At 41.4% G+C, this 22,486-nt stretch overlaps 1 protein-coding gene across 3 annotated transcripts in view; it reads right to left on the bottom strand.

Annotated features, from left to right (window-relative positions):
* Positions 1–2,046: 2,046 nt before the first annotated feature.
* ZBTB20 (zinc finger and BTB domain containing 20) overlaps positions 2,047–22,486 on the bottom strand; it is a 474,982-nt gene continuing 454,542 nt past the window's right edge. For all 3 annotated transcript variants that reach the window (XM_071433329.1, XM_071433328.1, XM_071433331.1), the window contains 2 exons: positions 9,978–11,588; positions 2,047–4,826 (listed from right to left, as the gene is read on the bottom strand). In XM_071433329.1, coding sequence (XP_071289430.1) covers positions 4,408–4,826; positions 9,978–11,568 — 2,010 coding nt within the window. In that variant the 5' untranslated portion in view covers positions 11,569–11,588 and the 3' untranslated portion in view covers positions 2,047–4,407. The remainder of the gene's footprint in view (positions 4,827–9,977; positions 11,589–22,486) is intronic.

Below are 22,486 nucleotides of genomic sequence, written 5' to 3'. Positions count from 1 at the left end.
AAATAGCTAATGAGGATTATATAATAAATCTTCTCCCTTAGGCTTATTGCTTTGTAATAATCCAACACTGGTCATTCATCTTCATTCAAATCATCTCTAACTTGCCACATGGCAGAGATGCAGTATTGGGTGAGATGGACCACAGGGGAGATCTGCTTCTAGCCAGTCCTACATTTCCAATTCATTTCACCAGCCTCAGCAGCTGTACAAGAAGGCACTTCTCATTCACTCTAAGGCTTCCTTTATTGCACTTATGCCTTGCAGAGAGGCCTTGACTTGTAAGCTTGAATTTATGTTCTATTTAATGGCCTTTTCCATCACCAAAGCAATATAAAGAGAGCTTTAGCGAAAGTGAGAATCAAGCTCAAGGAATGCAGGATATTGCATGCTTCAACAAAAGGATGTGTCCTACAGTCTGCATTTTCTTATCTGTATCATTTCACCAGGTGTTTTGAAGGAAGCCTTTCAAGCATACTGAGATAGATTCGCACAAACATTGTCAGCAGCAGTTTCCAGATCATGGTGACTGCTATTCCTTTTGCAAAGGCATATTGTAGCAATATATGAAGCTTGAATATACCTGTAACATTCAGATATTATAGTTGTTTCCAAGTAGCAAATAAGTATTTCAAAGATGGGAGGAAGAACTGCCAAAGAGAATCTAACACTTTAAAAGATGAAGGGGACTATGTTTGAGCTTCTAAATTCAGAATGACCTGACAAGCACTTTAAGCCACATTTGCAGTCATGCTGCATGTTGCTCCATGTTTTACAAGATCAAGTCTGGAAGTCCAACAAAATCAGTTTATATTACAGGCAGTCATCTCTGAAGACCTAGGCCTAAATTCTTTGACAAGCATTTTAGAATTCAGTCTAGTTAGTATGCCTTTGCTTTACTTTAAGAACTATGTTTATTGTTTTTTTTAATTGGCATCATTCATTCATTCATTCATTCATTCATTCATTCATTCATTCCTTATCTTTAATTCACTTCAGATTTATTAGAACTTAAAAAATTGGCATTTCAAAGATAATGCTTTGATTTAGGGAAGGATGAAAACTGAAGGATTAAAATTTGGATAGTATTTGGATTTTGGTGGACGTAGATCCTGATTCTTATTTCATGTTTACTGGCATATCTCTTCTGGTATCAGAAGTATATTCCAGAATACGCTACATCTTGACTACAGTTCACCAGGTTCACAATGGCAAATTAAACAGCTTTTCCCCAGACCTCAGATGACAAATAAGCAGCTACATATTTGTAAGTTGGGTAAAATTCTTCACTAGTTCCTCATATGGGAGAATATTCTTTGATACAAACGATCTCAGGAAAAAACCTTCCTATCCCCAAAGAAAAACCTTCAATCCTTTTGTCTAGCTTCACCTTCCTCATTTTCTACTGCATTCTAGTCTCCAGAACCTTATTTTTTGTATAGATTTAGTGTGTCTAAATGGCAGATATCAGTTCTCCCTCTGTGTCTTGGGCTTTGTCTTTCTGCATCTTGATTTACATGCCAGTGTTGCTTTTACCAGTGTGGTTATTAAAATAATATTTGTTAATGAACTTGTGCTCCTTCTCCAGCTCCTTGAACTACCCAAACAAGTTGGCAACAAAGAAAGGTGTTACCATATAAAAGACTCAATTGCCCTGGCACTCACCTCAAGGTCTCTCTATGCTGCACATTGCAGCCAAGAATCTGGGCTTCAGCATTTAGGATCTGCTGAACAGTACCTTGCAGGGCACAGAAAGATTCTGAGACTGAACCACCTGTCAGGCTTTTTCCCCCAAATAAATGCTAATGGAACAGGCACAGAACATATGGATGAAGTTACCTGTACTGGATCACAGGCATCTGATAGAGAAGCCGCAGGTGTAAAGAACATGCAAAATTGTATATGGAGATCTACCTAGTCAATACTCAGAAAGTTGTCCAGCATAAAAGAATGTCTCATGTGAAATGCTCAGTGTTCACAAGCAAGAAGTTTTGTAAACTTAAGAAAGCTTAATTTAAATACAGACACGAGTAAAAACTAAACTAGTAATTTTTCTTTTTTTCCTTTTTGCATATTTTTGTTAGGTGCTTCTTCTCTGCCTAAAATATGAAGTCCAGAGTGCAGTTGGTGTAAGTCCTCATATAGATTTCAAGCAAGACAAAGATAGTGTCAAACGCTGATCCAACTGAACTAAGGACCCATGTACTTTGGGAGTTGGCTTTGGGGGAAAAATTCTTACACAGATACACAGAAGACAACTAGGGAGAACACCAGTCCAAACACAATAAAACAAAATACAAAACACCAACATATATATGCAGATCAGGAATCAATCTTTCACACTGATCCTACATTCCTTTCATAGCTTTGTCTATGCAGAGAATGTGGGATGTGGCCCTTCAGTCAGATTTTTTGCAAATGAAGGGAAGATTATTTGCAATGGTAACGTTTTAAGTTGTTTTGGCATCAGCACAAATTACTGGGGGCAGGATCAGATTCCCACACAAATACGGAAGCTCTCTAGCGAGCAAGGCAGGGATGAGAGAAAAATACAGCAGATTAATTCTTGTCCAGTGACCAAAAAGAAGGGAAATCCTAGTTATTACACACTTTAAAACTTTCATTACTTTTTCAAAGAAGAAAGACTACAGTTTATATCATCCCCAAAAACAAGGGAACATTGCTAGAAAAATCTCTTTCTCAAAAGGAAACATCCTTCAGCAGAAATAAATTCTGAGATGGAACCAAAAAAGAAACAACAGAAGCTTGGTAAGAGCCAAAAAGAGAACCATATAATTAAAAAAAACAAAGTAGCAGTTCAAATGATACTGCAGGATGCACAAACACTAGTAGATAATCTCACAGATGACTTCACAGAGCCCCTCATCGACCCAGGTAATTCTTGATTCCATTAGAAAACAGAGAGAATAATACTAGAAAAGAAAATAAAGAAAACATCCTTCCTCTTTTTTAAAATAAAAATCAAGATCATCTCCCCTCCCCCCCTCTATCTGGAAGCAGGTTAGCTAACCTTAACAGTCTCAATTTAAAATAAAATATATATTTTTATATATATTCATATATATAATAAAAGAGAAGATATTAGTGGCAGTGTATGCAAAACAAAAAAGAAAACAAAGAAAAATTACTTTTAACAATCTCACTTTTTTTGTTTTTTTACACAAATACTGTTGTAAATATATTAAAAAAATCAGCATTCTATCTGGTAAACGTCACTTTTGCCCCTCTATAAAATTTTGAATTAAAAAAGTCCCAACAACTCTTATTTTTTTTTAATTATTATTCCCCTCCCCTCCCACCCTCTATTCCTCTTTCTTCCACAAGAATAAATCCTGATGCAACTATTTTTTTTTTGCAAAGATTGTGGGAACTAACCCTTCTCTTGTACCTAGATCCATAGGTTGCAACCTCTGATATCTTTGATTTTCCTCTGTGTTTCTCTTTGCCTTCTGTGAAAGTCCCTCTTGATTGTGCTGAGGCCCTGTGCTCAGCGAAGACACTGAATAAATTACAAAAAAGCCACCGTTGCTCGTTGTCTGAATCTTCTTGGTTTCTGCTATAAGGTGGTGGTGGTACGAGAAAAGCAGCGGGGAGGGTGCGCTGGACAGCGAGGGATGGAGCGGAATCCAGGTGAGGAACCTCTGATTCTTTTTCCTCACCCTGCAGGGACTCCACACTATCCAAGCCACACTGCCTCGCATTCCCCTCAGCCCTTTCTGTGTGTTTGTGGATGCATGTGTGTGTGCGAAAGCAGACACATGGTGGAAACCAGCAGGGCCTTGTTTCCTCTGGTTGCTGCTCAACCAGAAGCAAAATATTCCACAGTTCTAACTGGATACTGTGAAGTCCAAAAGCGGTCAGCAATGTGAATCATGTCCATTGAAACACTGCAAGCGGTGTACTTATAATGACAGTAGGCCTTGTAGATTTGTAATATATTTTGTTTTGTTTCTTTATTTGTAGTGCTCTTCACAAGTGAGAAAAAAGATTTTTTTTAATTATTTTTGTCTGTTTTTTAAAATTTTTTTGTGGTTTTTTTTTTTTTTTTTTTGTTGTTTGCTTTTTGTAGTAAAGAAGGGTTGTATTTAGAGGCCAGTAGCTAGAGATCCAACCAGTGGAGCTCATGAAGCACTACCTGGCCTTAAGGCCACCATCCGAGGGAGGCTGGGAAAATTATTATTCACCCAGCCTCCGGAAATGTAATGTACCAGCAGGCAAAAAACAGTTCTTCATGTAGTACAAAAAACAACAAAACAAAATGAACCCAAAAAAAGGAGGAAAACAAAGGTAAAAATGAAACAAAAATAATTTCTTAATTTCTAGTGCCATAGCTTTTTTTGTTGTTTCTATTTTTGTTGTTCATAACAAAGAGAGAGAGAGAGATTCTACTTATCCGTCTGACACATGCATCCTCATGTGGTCGTTGAAATGCTCAATTTGGTCAAACTTAGCTGGACAGACAGAGCAGACGTACGTGGTCCCCTCCGTGCAGGCCACCACGCCGGCGGGGACAGCCCTCGCGCCGGTGCCGGTGGCTCCAGGCGTGCCGTTGGTGGCACTGTGCAGAGCCACATGCCTCTCCAGCAGGGTCTTATGGGAGAACTTCTTCTTGCAGATGTAGCACTCGTAGGACTTCTCCCCGCGGTGGAGACGCATGTGCACATTAAGGGAGCTCTTCTGGGTGAAGCGCTTGTTGCAGATACTGCACTGGTAGGCCCTCACGCCAGTGTGTGTCACCATGTGTTTGATTAGGTAATCCTTTAAAGAGAAGGAGCGCCAACAGATGCTGCATTGGTGTGGTTTCTCACCTGCCCAGTACCAATGAGAGAGACACAGAGAGACAGACAAAAAAAAAATCATAAAATTAAACCAGTTCAGTAGAACTCTTTGCAATAAACTAATGGTAAGCCTCATGGGGGTCTTTGGAGAGGTGCTCTGGCTAACAAAGAGTAAGTCTGTCAAGCAGTGTGTTTTGACACACAGCATTTTTTCCAACCAGAGGTTTCAAAATGCTTTACAAAGGGGGCTGCAGGAATTCCCTATCCACATACAGTAAAAAGGAGCTCAGGTGATTTCTTCAAGTTCACACACTAGGCAGACACTGACAAAGACAGGACTAGAGTTAAAAGGTCCTGGCATCTGCACTCAGTTTCAATGGCACAGCCTCTCCTGTCTGTGCTCCTGTCTTGCCCCTCATGCTCATTTCTAGACAGGAAGGTCTCAGCCATGCTACTTCACCTTCCAGTGCTTCTGTTTCCTTACCAGCATGCAATAAAAAAAGGGACAAATCAGTGATTACCAGACAGCTGACCTGGGCCAGACACATTTTGGTCAAATTGCTTTCAATTTCTCAGGAGAGCAGAGACAGAGATTGTCAGAGGAATCCAACACTTTATAAGAGGTTTACATTTGTTGCTCCCTTTTCTGGTCAAATGTCACAGCTGAAGCGTGTACGAGGAGTACTGGAAAAAGGAACCTCAGGATACAGAATTGCCTAGGCCAGCCAGCACCATGCAAAGGGCAACCTAACAGATAAACTTCCAGTGTAAGACACAGGAAACTTGAATGATTTGACTGCCAGTTAAATCAAACATCTTATGAGGTAAACTAGGGAGATAAAACATGTATGTAATCTTCCACATTGCCTTGTGTTCCCAGGACTGTTGTAAAACTTATTACAGAAACTCATATAATTGAACTCTGATCATATTCAGACAAACCAATGACTACAAGGATAAACTGGGAAAAATACTTAGCTGAGCACATATACTGTTTTTTTCAGACTACTCTTAAATCCTCCTCATGCTCAGAGTTCTGAAAGATAAGGCATGGTCTCATGTTTCAAGGTATCAACCAAAGTTTTCATGATATGCTGCTGCACTGATAATGTAACCAACAACTAACACCCTGAATGCCCCATCAAAAGCTACTTTTAATTTGCTTTCTGAATCACTTGTGGTATATTTCATGTGTGAAATTCATCATCCCCAAAGCTGTCAGGGATAGAAATGGTACTATAGCTCTGTAAGAATTGAAATGATCCTCACTTTCACTGATGGAGAAAATTATTTTCCTGTGGTTATTCTGCAATTTCTCATATTATTTTTTCTCCACAAAACATCCTGCTTCCTTCTTTTTACAGTCTGTTTTGAACTGTTTTAGATCCTGAAGAGTCAATCTTCAGGGACCAAGACATGCCTGTGGTAATATATAATTCACTCATTGTATAGTGAGATTACCATATGCTACTTAAACTCAATTTTAAGAGGAGATAATTAAAATGGATTAGATGTGAAAGACCTACTTTTTTATCTCCCCCAAGTCTCTGTTTCTTTTTATTTCATGGTTTGCATGTATGACAGTGACATCCATGAATGAAACCCACTTGCTGCTCTTCCTTGTACTCGTGAGGAGTTTGTCCCTACTTGGTGAAAGACATTTGCTCAAAACACTAAGTCCTTGCTTTCCTGATGGCTTTGCCACACACAGTACTGTCTTGTGTGTAGACAGGTCAATATGCATGACACGTGATGTGGAAAATGATAGCGTGTCAGTTAGAATAACGTCTGATTAACTTACAAGAGGCTGATTGTATTTACGGAGCTCATTTTTGCCTTGGGCAATATATGTCCCAGAGTTTGTATTAAGTTGGTCTCCTCCACTCTAGACCCTGTTAAGATTGTGCTATAAAAATATGTTAATTTTTGCCTGCTTATGTTTCTAAGATATACTGGGTTGTGGCTTTTTAATCTCAGCTTCAAAGTCTTCCTGGGATTTCTCCTCTCTAAAGAATTACAAAACTTTAGTTTTTCTTTTTTGTATGCAAATTTTTGTGCTTCCTAAGTGAGCACTGTAGATTCTTTATTCCCGTGATTCTTCATTTTAAAGTCAGAGAAAACTTTGCTAAGTGAATTAAAATGTGCATGTTCTTCCTTTTGCTTCTTTATTTTGTATTTGGCTGGTATTAAACTGCAATATGGGATGATTAGAAGAATAGAATCAGAGCATATCCTGAGTTGGAATGGGGAAGAAGCAACGTCAGCGCCTGGCCATGGTTCCCTTTTCTAGCCCCTGTGCTCCTGGTGATGTAGGCTCTGCAGCTCTCTGAACCCTAACCGTAATGGATACTTGGTACTGACACTGAGGTCATGGAATCATAGAATCCTGAGTTGGAAGGGACTCCCAAGGATCATCAAGTTCCACCTCCTGGTCCTGCACAGCACCACCCCAAGCATCACACCATGAGCCCGAGACCATCATCCAAGAGCTTCTCAAACTCTGCCAGGTTTGGTGCTGTGGCCACTTCCCTGGGGAACCTGTTCTGGTGCCCACCAACCCCTACCAAAGAGTGAAAAACCTTTTCCTAATATCTAATGTAAACCTACCCTGAGACAGGTTCATGCTATTCCCTTGTGTCCTATCACTGGACAAGAGAGAAGAGGTCAGTTCCTGCCCCTGCACTTCCCCTCATGAGGAAGCTGTAGGTCACAATGAGGTTTCCCCTCAATCTCCTCCAGGCTGAAGCCAAGTGACCTCAGCCACTCCTCAAATGACTTGCCCTCATACCATCGCCATCCTATCACCAAATTAGAAGGTATGGAGGCAGCAATGTTGGTGTTCTGCTTTGATCCCCTTGGCATGTGATCCTCTTTTGCAGCCTTTAATCCAGTATTAATCACAGTGTGATATGTGGGAAAGGCAATGGTGCCTTATAAAGTGCAGACACTGCATACACTCTAGCACTGTATTTCCACAATATTATGGGATATATTAAAGTGAGTCTACATGGATCATGGAAAAATAGCAATCTCTAATATGCTTGCAGCCATGTGAAAGAAGAAAAGGATGTCGGTTTCTGTTGCATGGAAAGTTAATCAGACTGTAGTTTTTGGAAGCATAAAAACATATAGAGATATAGAGGCCTTTAAGTTACTGAATTCAGGTTTATTATTAGGCTCTTCCATGACTTCTCTTGTGAGCCCTCCAAACAGAAAGATTAATTCAAACATTTGCATCTCCCAAACCTCTCATTTTTTCTGTGGATCTTTTCCAGGGCCACTTTACTGGGCTTCTTTCAACAGGCCTAAGGAAAAGTCACCCTGACAGTGGGAACAGGTATCTCCCCTCAATTTTTGTAATGATCCTGTCCAGCACTAGACAAGGTAGCAGACAGACTTTCTCTGGAGCTGCACACATAATGATAATTTGTGCATATAGGAGGGTTTTTTGAAGCCTTGCTCTCTGTAGATTAAGGTGAAATTATTCTCTCAGGAGCCAGTTAGCTCCTAAATGAATTTTGAAATGATTTATTTACCCAAATCTTTCCTTGCCACCACGGTTCATTTTTTAGGGCATTCTCAGACCCACAAAAATAAAATATTAATTCATGATTCAAGATGCCTATCAATTTCCTCAGTTGGTATTACTTGTAGTAGCTAAGAATGTTTTAGATCAGAAAAATACTTCCAGTATTATTCTTTATCTGAATCCAAAACCAAAGTGCAGTGGTAGGGGCAATAAAGTACCTAATCTCAGTGAAGTTATTTGTAAAACAGTCTTTTTGGCTTTTAGAACAAGAATGCAAGCAGATATATTTGACTGTGTTATGAAGGGGATATTTTTCTGAATACCAACACTATCTATGTTGCATTTTAGCTCCTCATCCGCAACAGAGAGATGGAGAACATAAACAGACACAAAGGTAATATTGGGATTCAGGACTCTTGATCCTTGCAATTACACATTTTGTACCAGTCCTGAGAAGTTGATCTTTTTGTATATGTATATGTACATGTCTGCTGTAGATATCTAGAGGAGTTTTTCATTTAAGTGATAAATACAGGTAAATTGAAGTTAAAAATTTACATATACACATGGAATTGAAATCTACTGCATCCAAGAGAGAGGCATGTTGGGCAATGTTTCCAGGTTCTCCTCCATGTATCACAAACCCAGCATTTATTTTAAGATCTGATGTTAACAAAGGCACTGCTTGGTGAAAGAAATATTTACTCTTTCTCTAAACTAGAATGTCTCTCCAACAGCAGGAAGAGCCAAGGGCTAAAGCAAGCAAAGCACTCCTGAACCCATGGAACTCCATTTAAAATACATATCCTTGCTTTGAAGTCTCATAACTTGGCAAAGCTAGAAAAGGCAGTTTTGGCTCAGTGGCAAATATGGTTACCTATGTTATCTCAACAGACCATAAACCATGTACTAAAGCAGCTGTAGTTTTAAACAGAAAGATGCTGATATTGTGTTCCATTGTGCTCCACATATATTCTTTAAATATTTTCTCACTGAACCCTATGTTTCTGTATGCACAGCTAGTGATGCCTCTGATTTACCAAGAGACAAGGGATTACAGCAATTAGCCTCAGTGAAGTACAGAAAGACTTTCTGACAAAACCCCAGATTTAATTTCTTATAGTAGTATGTGAGATCTAAAAAATCTGTGGCAGTGTGTGTAACATCCGGGCCTGGACCTACTGGCGCAGCTCCACTAGTAATGAATTTGCCCTAACCTCACCACTACTTTAGCTTAATCTGTAAACCCCATATTTGTAAAACCTACAGGGGGATGCCCTTTCTTAGTAGATATAGTTTTTCTTATGACCTATTAGTTTCCTCTCATCCACTTAATGTTGTCTGGTCAGCTTGCAGGGTACAATGAATGCTCACCATTTCCTTGGATGGATGCAGGATGCATTTTACTCCAAGAGAAATTAACTTGTTTCTCCACCCTGCACAGTTAGGCCCCTATTTGGGATCTATATTTTTCTGCAGGGACTCAACTTCAGTGCAGTAAGGCCAGGAAGTGTTCAGTGACACCAGCTCCCTGGATAAGCCTTCCCTTCTGTTTATCCTGGGGCCTGGCAGGCTGGTAAACAAAATCTAAGTACATGGTTGTGAAGGGCTTTCTGTGGCTCCACATGCAAGCCAAAGGGAAGCACTCTTACCTGTGTGTACAAACATGTGCTTGACGTAGTTCTGTTTGGCGGTGAAAGTCTTGTTACAGAGAGTGCACTCGTAAGGCTTTTTTTCGCCTTGCCCACCCGCTGTGCTGTGGCCCGCAGACGGGGCCAAGGGCTGTGGGGCTGGCAGCTGGGCAGTAAAGGTTGACAGGCCAGGCTGGGACACTGTCACAAACTGTGTCTGTTGGCCAGCTAAAGGCTGGGGCAGGCTGAAGAGAAAAGGCTTAGGGCCACTGCCAGCAGACTGCGTGGTGAAAAGGGCAGGCAGGTAGGTGTTGCCAGCTGTGCCAATGACCTGAGTGTTGCTGGTCAGAGTCAGTGGCATCCTCAGATTGCTGGTGAGGGTTTCTGTCTGGCGTAAGTAGATCTGTGTGGTTGGCAATGGTTGGGCAACAGATGTGCTGACAGAAGGCTGCAAAGCCCCCTTTTCGGTGCTGTTATTGACTGTGAGCACTTTGCTGTCCATTTCAACGTCATTGCTTCTCTCTGGTGAGGAAGAGTTGGCATCTACATGTTGCTGCTGCTGCTGCTGCGGCTGAGTGCCATCAGCAGGGACATCATTTTGATCTGCTTGAGTAGGTTCTTGCTGCCCATCCCGGCCCAGACCAGCCATAAACTGCTGCTCCATGGAATCAGGCTCAGTGCCAATGGAGGAACTGACACCCGAGTCAAAACTCTCCCCTTTGGGCTCACTCTCAGTGCCTTCTGCTTGGTCAGTGTCCTCAGTGCATTCCTCAGACTCATTGCGCTCAAGGATCTGCACCCTCTGTTGGCCGTAGTAGTCATAGTCATCCTCCATCTCCTGTTTAATATGGATGTTGCCCATCAGGGTTTGGATTCGGACAGGGCGGGGCTGCTTCCGGCAGTGTGTGGTCTCTGGAGTGGTGGAGAGGTACCGCTCCATCTGCTGCGACCGTTCATGGATCCGGGTAATCCAGCTGGGGTCTTCTATGTGATGGTCCCTGGGGAGTCCCAGGGCTGTCTCATGGTGGCTGACCACAGCTCCACTGTAAAACGAGCGCTCCCCACTGCCATTTTGCATGGAACAGGCATAGAGGGCTGAATAGATCCTGTCCACGCTGTGCTGTGAATGGCTCTGCAGGTAGCCAGACTCTGTGTCAGTGCTCTGCCCCGAGGTGCCTGATTCAGGTGTTCCCCTGGGTGTCTCTTGGCCAGAATCCTGAATCACTGGGTAGACATCGCCCACATTTTGTGAGACAATCCTTGTGCACTCATCAATCACAGTCTTGATCTGCAGGATGCTGGCAGCTGTGAGGATTTGGAGGGCCTCTGACTGGGACACCCGCAGCACCCCGCTGTACATGAAATCAATGAGCTTTTGCACAGACTGGACTGACACCACTGAGGGGATCTCGATGTCGCTGTAGCCCAGCAGCAGCTTGTCCTGGAAGAAGGGGCTGCCAGCCGCCAGCACGCAGCGGTGGGCGCGCAGCATGCTCCCGTGGATGCGGACCGTCACGTCACAGAAGTGGCCACGGTTGCGCTGCTCGTTGAGGGTCTCGAGCACAGAATTGCTGAAGTTGTGAAGGTTGATGCTATGAATGCGCTCTGTCATCCCCTTGCAACTGATGTTACCTGGAGCAAAGCAGGTGACAAAAACAAACAAACAAAAAGAACAGAATGAGTCTTGTCCTCTGCAGGGCCAGAGTGAGAGCGCTGGCAATGGTAACTTCCCACTGTGTAAACAAAACTGATTGCACTGGAAAAACCACACACAGAGGCATTGGTAACAACACATCATTTTGTAAGGCTACAGGTAAACTTCCCTACTCATTTCCAGAAGCTCAAGTCCTGAATCTTTGGACAAAACCAAATGAAGACAGGTGTAGCTGGACCTGAATTCCAATCATACTCCTGAGTCTTGGACTTCCTATCAGTTTATCTGGCTTTAAAAAGCTTAGAGCCAGCCAATTGTAAACACTGAGCACATGGATTAAAGCTGGATTTTAGGCTGTGGATTTGATTTATGCCAGAGAGATCAGAATCTGTAATGACCCTAAGTTGTTAATGCAAAGAGTATATATGAAAATATTATTTCAATCTAGATTGGTATTTTAAGGAATTTAGATCATGTGTTTCACAGTATAGTTACTTGTATCAAAAAAAACTGGCAGTCACTTTGTAAAATCCAAATCTGGTTCAAGATTAAGGCTGCAAATGTTCCTAAAATCCCACGCAGAGTTTTGTCTGGGGTTGTGGTTTAGAACATTTGCTACCCAATAGTGACAAACAGTTCTCTGAAAGAACCCAAAGCAAGAAGTTAACATGAGCTGTCCCCTTCATTTTTAGCATATCCCAAGTTCTGACTTGCACCAGACCGCCATCATATAAAAACAAATGTTCTCCTGCTGTTATTTACTTGACAGAAACTGGAATATTACAGACATTTACTCCAAGGAAGATTTTGTCTTAGTTTGACTGAATAATCTAAATAGAGAACAGTTCAGAAAAGCATCTAACCAATTTGGATACAGAGCTAACATAATCTTCAAAATTTACAAGTGACTAAAAAGAAATTTCTTAATCTCCCAATCCACTGTTCCCCATCTTCATCTTGCTTGCTTTGGTTTCACTGCTTTCCCATTTCCTTTCCTGTTTTTTACCAAATTTTCATCTATTTGGATTTTGACAGGCAGAAACTATGATTTCACCTTTTAATTATAAAGTATCAATTGTCCCTTGAATGGTAAACAAATAAAACACTATTAATAATTCTTTTAAGCATTTGTAGTACTTGTGGCACCTTGGTTTCTAGAAAATTAGGCAAAGTAATGCTAAATCGCCACTGGTTTTACAGGCATTTTGTCATGCATATTCCCACCAAAGATCTAACCACTATTGCCACAATAACTTGGTAATGTGTGAGCATCCAAAAATAGAAGTTGGTAAGTGTGAGTAAATGAAACTAGCTTATTGTCACTGTCTAACAAATGTAAGAGCAAATAAATAGCACTGGAAGCAGTTGATAGGCATACACAGGCCTTTTAGCCCAGCAATGTCTCTCTGCCCCACCCGAAGGAATGCTTTACATCTCATCCACAGGCAGTTGAACACTTCTCACTGCAATTTGCAGGCAAATATGGCATGCTCCCTGCTCTGCCTTTTACTTCCCATTTATTCACTCCCAACATCTCAAGCACCCTCTCTTCTGGTGGTTCCAAGAGAAACCACCAGGGACACAAGCGGTTATTTTAATTCTCTGAAGTAGCTGATGATTAAAGGGAAGCACAAAGGTCAGGAACTGGAAATCACAAAGGGGCCAAGCTGTCTGAAGAAGTCCCATGTTAACAGATGTAAACCAACCTGTACCAGAAGGTTACTAATTTCCATGTGTGATTAGCATGCTGAGGGGATGCTCACATAGAAGAAACAAGGAAGAAATCACTAACACCACGATGGAGGTTGTGAAATTCCTCTGTCTTGTTCATAAGCTTAGCCAGGAAACCTGAACTTCTTTCTTTAATGGGACTGACCATAGGACTAGAAAAACATCTTAGAAACTGGGAGACTTTCCTTCAAGGGCATTGCAACTATTATCACACAAAATAATGTAGAGAAGAGATGTATTTCCTCCTCCTTCCAGATAGAGTAATTCTCCAGAGGCCTCCAGGGCAGTTCCAGATGCTTCCGTGTCAAACATGTCAGACCATACTAGAATCCAAAATCCAGCATGTATTTACACACAAAGTCAGAATCCTTGGCAAAAACTTCATAGATGTGGGGCAACAGAAGGGTGGAAAATTATTGATAAATAGGTGACACCTCTTTTTAAGACTTACTACAGGCCATAGCAAGTGACTGTACAGCTACCCACTATCTTTGAGTAGTACCAGTGACTACCTGGTTTGCTCCTAGGACTCACTTTCACTTAAAGACATCTCTATGTTCAGGTCTGTCAAAGAAGGTATTTGATAATAATAAGAAATATGCAGCAGTCTAACCCAATAACCCAAAAATCCTATCTTGAATATGCACAATGTGGAATATTCTACACACACCAGAGATGCTACAGACAGGTCACTTGATTTGAGAAAAGAAACCTACTTTGTTACTATGCTCCTCGGCAGATAAAATTAATTTTGTGAGCAAAACTCTGAAAAATGCATCCTTAGTGTTACGGACGGTAATGAGATGACTGGCTGCCACAATTAAGGGATAAATATTGTGTAAATATTAAAAAAAGCTTTAGTGATGTACAGTTATGTTACAGTAGTTTAGACGTCCTCTGTTCTCCCCATGGTTCCCTTCCCCCCCTCCCGTGTTGTGACCATCAGACAGCCGGGGTTGTCTAGGACAGAAGCTGAGCCACGCACCCCTTGCATGGGGCAGCCGGGAATGGAAAAGCTTGGTGCATAGGGGGTGTGGCATGGCAACACTTGACCTCCAATCAAGTTACAAGAAAGCAGTCTCCACCGATAAATGGCAAAGAAGAACTGACAGACAGACTTTGGGAGGAGCCAGAGCTGGCTGATGCAACCCCCAGGGGTATAAAACACTGGGCATCCATCTTGAAGATGAACTGGCCATGTGGTATCTACGATAGCAGTTCCTGGCACTGCAATTTTTCTTTATATAGTCCTTTGATGTATTTTTGTCAAGGTTTAATAAACCTTTTTAAATTTTCAAAGTTATCAGTTGTTTCTCACACTTAGGACAACTCCTTTCCAGAAAGGTGTGACATGGATCATGAGACTAAATGACTTCCTGGGAATGTGAATTCTGCCATTTACCCACAAATCATGTACAGAAAGGAGGAAGGGCAAGGTTCATCTATAAGTTTCAACAGTCCTTCTCAGGTCCTGGCTGTGGGAATCAAGAGTAGTATAGCCACAGTGTATTTGGTCCTGTCATAGTTTAACATGGGAGGAATTTAGGGAAATCCTTAGCAAACTTAATGAAAACAGGCAGTTGAAATTGATCCTGGCTACAAAAAAAAGATTTGTATGCATTTGCAAGAGTGATGTGAATAGCTCTCCTATAGGAACTGAACTAGGATGCTCCTTGTGGTGTAGGAGCTGGTCTGAAAGCCAACTGAGCCACTTCATAAATGGCATTATTTTTTACTGCTATTAGAGTTTGCCCTAAAAAGATCCTCTCACTGTTGGAACATCTACCACTTCTTCAACTGAGAAGCAACTGAAATGTACTCCTTGAGGATAAAAGAAGGGTGGTTGGAAGAGATACACAATAAATAGTAAAAAAAAAAGCTAATACAGATTTTGAGGATGATTTTTCTAGGCGACCTTCCTTGACATTCAACACTGTAAAGCATATCTATCCCAAGTCCAGGCAAAGAAATAATTTGTGTAAGTGTCAGAACCACTACTATACAAGCCACATCAGTATGAAGAGTGGTTTTAACAAATTCCAGGGATTGGTCTGTAGCAAAAGCTGCTGTCCAAGGCAGATCCTTTCCCTCTTTGCATGAAGCTGGGTCCAGATCCAAGTTTTGTGGTTGACCCCTACTTCACGTTGTTCTAAGCTGAAAGTTCAAAGGTGATGCTGCCCACAAAACACGGACTTGCCAATGCAGGTTTGATTCTAAGTAAATGCCATATTCTGACAAAGACTCCTAGAGCCTTGGACAAGCCAGAAAGTGTGTCAGCTCCTCACAAGGCCCAGCTGCACACACACACACACTCACCTACTCATCACTGCACAGAATGCCCAGCTCAGGAAAAAGACTCCTGTCTAGGGCTCTCCTCAGGCCTGCCACTCTTTTAAACTCAAGACAGTGGGAAACTTTCTGTGAAATTCAAGTGGTCTTTGTTAAGTACTCGGTCTTTTTTTGTCCAGTAAACATGATGTAGAGATCCCAATGGACTTATTCTGAGAAACTCCTGTAAAATGGTTTTGTCCCCTTTCTGTGAAGCAAGTTCTGATTGGAGGAGTATTCACAAACCATATAGGAAAGAATGGGTGTGAAAATGCAAAGGCCATTCTTACCCAGATGGGCAATGAATAGGCATTTGCCAGTTAAAAAAAAAAAAAAAAAGCAGAAGAAAAAGAAAGGAAAAAAGCCCAGACAACTGCACAGATTATGCACATTTGAAATCCTCCTGGGATACAATTTGAAGCTGGCATGGTATAAAGGTGAAACATATTACTGTGCAACTTTGAAAAAAGCTTCATTTGCCCGTATGCAAATGTACCGATTAAACTGTCAGGCTATTCACAGAAACATGCATGGAATTCATCCTCAACTAGTAAGAAGGAGCACAACGTGGATGGGAAAGGAAAAAAACTTTTGTTGTGTAATACATGACTGAATGCTTAGATTAGTGTTTCCCTGAATCTCATCCACCCCTCCTGCTGACTTTTATGCTATGGGCATTCAAAATAAAGTAGGTTTTACCATGACAATAACAATGACAGGCTCTGCAAGTACAGTACCAAAGGGGAAGGCAATGGCAGAAGGAAACAGCAGGCAGTGGACTCCTGGAAGATGCTATAGAAAACTCGAAGTGCAGCAGTGAGGTACATCAAGCATGGCTTGAGGCAGTTTTCTATTTGCCAGAGTTACCATACACAGACCTACATGAAGCTAGAAAGTAATGGCTCGAAATGGTGATTTTTTGTTTGTTTGTCAAAACCATAAAAAATTACCCCCAGAAAACTTATGAGGTAATAGAACCAAAAAGATGAACAGAATATTGAACACTGCAGGCCATACACAAATGGCTATGTTGTGCATTTGAAAACGCGTTTTGCAAGGTTTTTTTTCTGTACAGCCACTAGATGTCCCTTTCTGCAAAGCCAGTTGATGAAAGTCTTAATGCCCATAACTGAAGGATATCAAAGAATTTGATTTTCTCTAGTGTCTTTTAAAATCATGGTATCTCAAAGCCCATTGCACAGTAATGACTACCATTTCTGGAAACACAGTAGTGATGAACCCATCACATTTACAGCAACTCAGCACAGCATTCACCTGAAGCAAAACTGCCTAGGATGCTGGAATCCAAGCTTTTTTGGAAACTTACTATGTGCTCATTCACAGGAATGACTAGCAGAGTGAAACCCAAATGCTGTATTGTTGCGGTATGATGTCATGGTTTGCCTCAGATACCCTGGGTTTCTCCCTGAAAATTTCTTCCCCAGGTGTGTCAGCCACCTCTCCCTCCCCCACTCACTTGCCCCCCCCCCCCCCCCCCCCCCCCCCCCCCCGCTGAGCACTGCCTGTCAATTCTGGCATTCCAGAAGGGCGTCAGTGATTGGCAGAATTCAAAAGATGCCCTCCACCCCTGGAGGACATTGGGCCATCCAGGTGTCATTTGTCACTTGAGACTCCCCCCTGCTGTACCTGGTTGGTGGTCCCCTGTGTTCCTTCCCTCCCCCTCTCCCCCGGGTAAAAGGGCGAGCAAACATGCAGTTTGGAGAGTTCTGTTGGAGCTGTTGGTGGGTTCAGAGGTCTGTGGGCCAGGAATAAAGCTCTGGATTGAAAACCCTCCATCAAAACTGATGTCTCCTCCTTCACCATCACCTTAAAGCTTCTCCACCAAGATAAACCTGAGCTCCTGCATGTCTGGAGTTGTCTCCGTGTGCCCAGCTGCAACATCCAGCTAGCCAAAGGTGTCTCTGAGGTGAAAACACCACAGCTGCCGCCTTTTGGTCAAGCAGCAAAGGCCAGACAAGCTCAGGCACATCCCGTCCGGCTATATTGGTAATTATTCCAATACTGTATCTTGCTTTCATACTTATGGGGAATAGAGAATAATTGTTCTATATCCTTGAGAACTGGTGGGCTTGCTGAGACACATATGGATTTAGTTTTTGCCTCAATCTTCCGCAGGAGAATTTAGAGAATTGTCCGGCAAACATCTCACTGATGTCTCACTTAGACAAGATCAACTAGCTTGGTATTTTTGCCTAGTTTCTCTTTCTGACAACCTCCGCAAGCCTTGCATTGAGAAGAATGCACACTTGAGAGATGGTGGAAAAGTTGGAGACATTGTATCTCGTACAGAATATGGTTTCTTTATGTTTTTATTATCAAAATGACAAGTGTTTCCCTAGTTGGGAGAACACCCTGAGCTAGGACAAAGATGTGGAAGTTAGGCTTGGTAGGTGGCCTTCCTACTTCTGGAACTGCTTTTCTGTGCATCAGTAATCCAGCCACTAGTTCCTGGGAGCACAACAAACCTAATAACCTCCTGCTGCTGGAGACAAGCAGTATCATCTAGTCCTTACTCTCTTCCTCTACCATGTGTGGTTTTGGAAATCTTTAATCCTTGGTTTCCACACCAACTGTTGGATGGCCTCCTATTTGTATCAAATGGACACATTACATTCTTCAGACAGTCATCTAGTCTACTATTTTTCCTATTGTGGGAATAATTTACCTACACTACTTCTTCAGAAATTTGTCTACCATGTTTGCAAAAACAACACTGTGGATTTCCACTCCCTCCCCAGACAGTCTATTATCTTTCTAGCAAGAGAGATTTCTTAGTATTTAAATTTGAAACTGATCACTCAACCTCTTCCCCTAACACATCTCATAGGGAGAGCTACTGACCATTTTCCTCTTTACAGCACTCCCTTATATACCAGAAGGTGCCTCACTTTTCTTCTTTAGACCTGTCTTTTCTAGAAAATATGAACTCAGGTCTCCAAATCATCCTCATTGGTTATAGGTATTCTCTTCCTTATCTTCTTCCATCTTCTTTCAGTTAAATTGCAGCCCAAACACAGATTAGGTATTCTAGCTGAAGGAGGTGAATGAAAGAGTTGTCTATATATCATTGTCTAGATACTCTTTAAAGACCTTACAGAATAAATAATCCCAAGCAAACAAAGCCCTGTTATAAAAACAGATCTTCCTTAAGAAAGATGTATGTAAAGAATCCTTATGTTGGAATGAAGATCTCAACTATTTCATAAACACAACAGTTCACTCCAAATACAGCATGTCCATCACAATGTGAAAGCTACTATAGCCCCACAATTTCTATAGGAAGTTCTCATTTCCATACATTAGTGCCTTGTACTCCAAACTTTGTACCGCAATGACTGTGGGTTGTTGTCAGCTTCAATGACCTGATTTATCCCAATTGATAAAGCTTTATTTTCTGTTATCAAGTTAGTTACTATAAAACTGGATTAACAGAGCAAAAATTCCTATCTAGTGTTTCCATACACCACATTAGTCCTGCATCAGCTTCCAATTCTCTGAAACCAATTTAGTGGAGTAGCATTTCTTCCACTCAAGGGAGTGACCAGAATTCAAATGCTGAAAACCTGGCAATGTATGACTTCTCAGTGCATCTCAAAGAAGGGGAGAGAGCAATTCAGCCACGCCTGCTCAGGCTGATTCTCCTGAATATTTGGCCTCATTCTAAACAGGGGCCTGCAAGAGGAAAAACTTCTATGGAGTTTCAGGAACACAGAACATTTGTATCCTCAGCAGGAGATGTGACCAGGAGTAGCCCTTGCTTTCTGTTGCTTTAAAGGTTTGCTGGAGTTTTCACCCAATCATCTGCTTGAACATCTTGAAAATCAGTATCTCCTTCTATAATATCTATCCAAAACAAACACCAGATGACACTACACAAATTGCCCTAACCCTAGCAGATTGTTGTTAGAATCAAAATATGTAGCAGTCTACATTTAACAAGAAGTACTGTATTTTTACCAGCACAACATCTATTAATGTGTCAGTAATACACTCTATGGAAGAAAAAAATCACTGCATTCTGAAAGCTGTCAAACTTCTCTAAATTTTGTAGCTAGTAACTGCATTTGTTTGAAAGACAGAAATGTGTGCACACACAAACACAACCTTATTCTCCAAAGAGAAAACACACCAAGGAGATGGCAAATAAGAGTTTGCCTAAACTTTTTTTCAGGAGACTTTTTCTGCAGACTAGAAAATGCTCAGCACACTCCTAAGATGATTTATTTAGTTAATTGCCCTGTCCTTTTTAGCATTTACTGAATGATGAGATATCCATTTAACATAAAACTGAAGACTAAACCATGGGTGTTCTGTACATAAATTGGCTTCTATACCCAGTGGATATAAATTCCTAATGTCAAGCACAAAAGCCTCTATTTCAGCCTCCAGGCCTGGGTGGGACAGGCAGAGAGTCACCTTCCTGTGCTTTGCCTGACACACCTCAGGAGGTGTCCATTGGCACTAATCCTGTTTGCTCTGAAACCACAGGTGGGAATGCCTGTCCCTCAGTTTGCTCCACACCTAGAACAGGGACAGCACTGTGCATCCAATCCTGCAGGACTGCCTGCCTCAAGGAATTGTTTTGCATCCTTGGGTAAAGAATATTACAGAAATATCAAGAAATAATTGAAGTTTCTTCAAATTTTATTCTCCAGGCTTACAAAAAAACTAGTTTTCTTCCCCAAGTACTCTAGTGCCTTAATTCTTCCATTCTTTTTTATGGTCAGCATCCTACTTAAAATTGTAAAACACCAGGTAAAAACTGGCTCCAGTTTATAGCAGTGCAGTGACCAAAGCCAGTGTTACAGCATGTTCAGCTATTTTTAAGATAGGGAAGTATTACATTTTGAGCCAAGATATTCACTTTCCCACTTTTAATCCAATTTTTATATTTGCTATTTTACAAATTCCAAAGACACTTTGAAGAGTGCATAGGCAAAAGCCATTTTTTATTCCCAGGCACATATTTGGGGTCCAGTCAAATATACCTCCACACTAAACAGTGGCACACGTATACATACACTCTCATTATCTCAGTTCCTCTCTCAGACCTTGTCTGCAGACTATCTACAGCCATGCCATTGTATCTCCATAGCACAGAAATTAACTACATCGATGGGGGATACTTCTGTGGGTATCTACACCACCTCCAAGCAACATGTATAACATTACAGAAGAAGCCCTGGAGTGGTCATCACAGCTGCATTAACAGGGATTTCAACAGGATGTGGCCATATCACTTCAAGGGTGTTAATTCCTGTGCCCCAATCAGTTGTAATCTATTCGTGCTAGTGAAATATAAGTTTGCCAAATAGCATTTTAATGCACTTCTTTAAAATGTAGAGGGAGAAAACCTCACAACTGCCCTCTTAAAACAAGAAACAGAGAAAACAATGTCTCCACATGATGGCACCATTTCCTAGGAAGAAAAATGATGCCGTACTCATCCCTTCTTCAGTAGGGAACATTTTCATGTTCTACATGAAATCTGTTTCATCTACACTCTCTTGTTCCCAGAGAGCTCATGCATGATCCTGCCAAGCCCCAGCATGGTCCAACTGTTTTAACTGGCTATAAGTGTGAGGCAGCTTGGCTCTTTAAAAATCTAGGTGCATCTATTGCTCGTTTTCCTTCCCAGTGCCAGGTGCTGTTACTTGGAGTGCATGTTTCACTGGTGGACCCACAGCAAGAGAGTCACTGAGTAGGGACAGGGGGAGATGGGCCAGAAATGCTGGTGTGAGCACTCCCTACTCAAAAAAAGGTTAGGGGGATGCTTCTTGGAAAAAAATAACTCTTTGGAAAACATAGATAAATAAGGTGATTTGTTTTGCTATTCCATGGTCCTGATTAAAAGATGACTCTAGTCCTTAAGAATACCTCCACCTGCTTTACAGACTTCTGTTTAAATCCTAATAGTGTATTTCAGACTGAATCCCCATAAGGAAAGTGGATAAGGATTGCTTTTGATTGTCTTGCTGTGGGAGACTGTAAAACTTTTATCCTCTCTCAGAAACCTTGTTTAGGGAGGAGAAGAGGCTGGGGTTGGAGGTGGGAGCTGTGTCCAGAGATAAAATGAATTAAAAGGCTAATAGGTGCAAATATATTAAAACTTGCCTTCAAAAGAGACACCTGCTATTCCATGAACTCCTTCATGTTTGCCCAGCAGTGTTAGGTGTTCCTCCAGGCAGAAAGACCAGGAGAAGAAGCTTATCAACCTGAGTGTGGTTAAATACAGTAAGCCTGAGAGCTTGTAGGCTTTGGTTAAAAGGAAAATATAGAGTAAAATCTCTTAAGATAATTACCTCTTTAGAAGGTTTCCATTCAAGCTGGAATCCTGTACAGGGAGTGTTTGTAGCAGTCTGTTAGGGAGAGGGTGCAGTTATGGTTGAGTTTTGTGGAAGAGCACTGCTTATTTCCTCCATGATACATTGAAAGGCATTTCTCTGGAAAGAGATTTTGTTCTGGTCCCAGAACTATGGCTGATGGGAGAAACAAGGGATGGATGAAAAATTGTAAATGCCAGTCCTCAGGGCTGAAAAAGATTCTTATCTTGTCCAGTGCCTCTGTCTCAGCCCTGAGTAGAGGAAAGCTATCACATGAAAATGCTAGATCTTATTTGGTTATTTTTTCCATTTGTCTTTTTTATGTACTAGTGAAAGGGAAATTGTTAACTAGTACAATTGGGTGCTTTTTAACTAGTACAACTGGGTGAATATTTCAGCTTGGAAATATCGTGAGACACATATTCATAATGTTTTGGACTGTGGTTTCTTTATTTTGAGTTTATGGGATGAGT

The sequence above is a fragment of the Agelaius tricolor genome, unplaced genomic scaffold (assembly GCF_023055355.1).
Source record: "Agelaius tricolor isolate 1412-34295 unplaced genomic scaffold, bAgeTri1.0.p SCAF_9, whole genome shotgun sequence".
Lineage (NCBI taxonomy): Eukaryota > Metazoa > Chordata > Aves > Passeriformes > Icteridae > Agelaius > Agelaius tricolor.
Note: the sequence above shows the minus strand (reverse complement) of the source record. Positions and strands in the feature narration are given on the sequence as shown.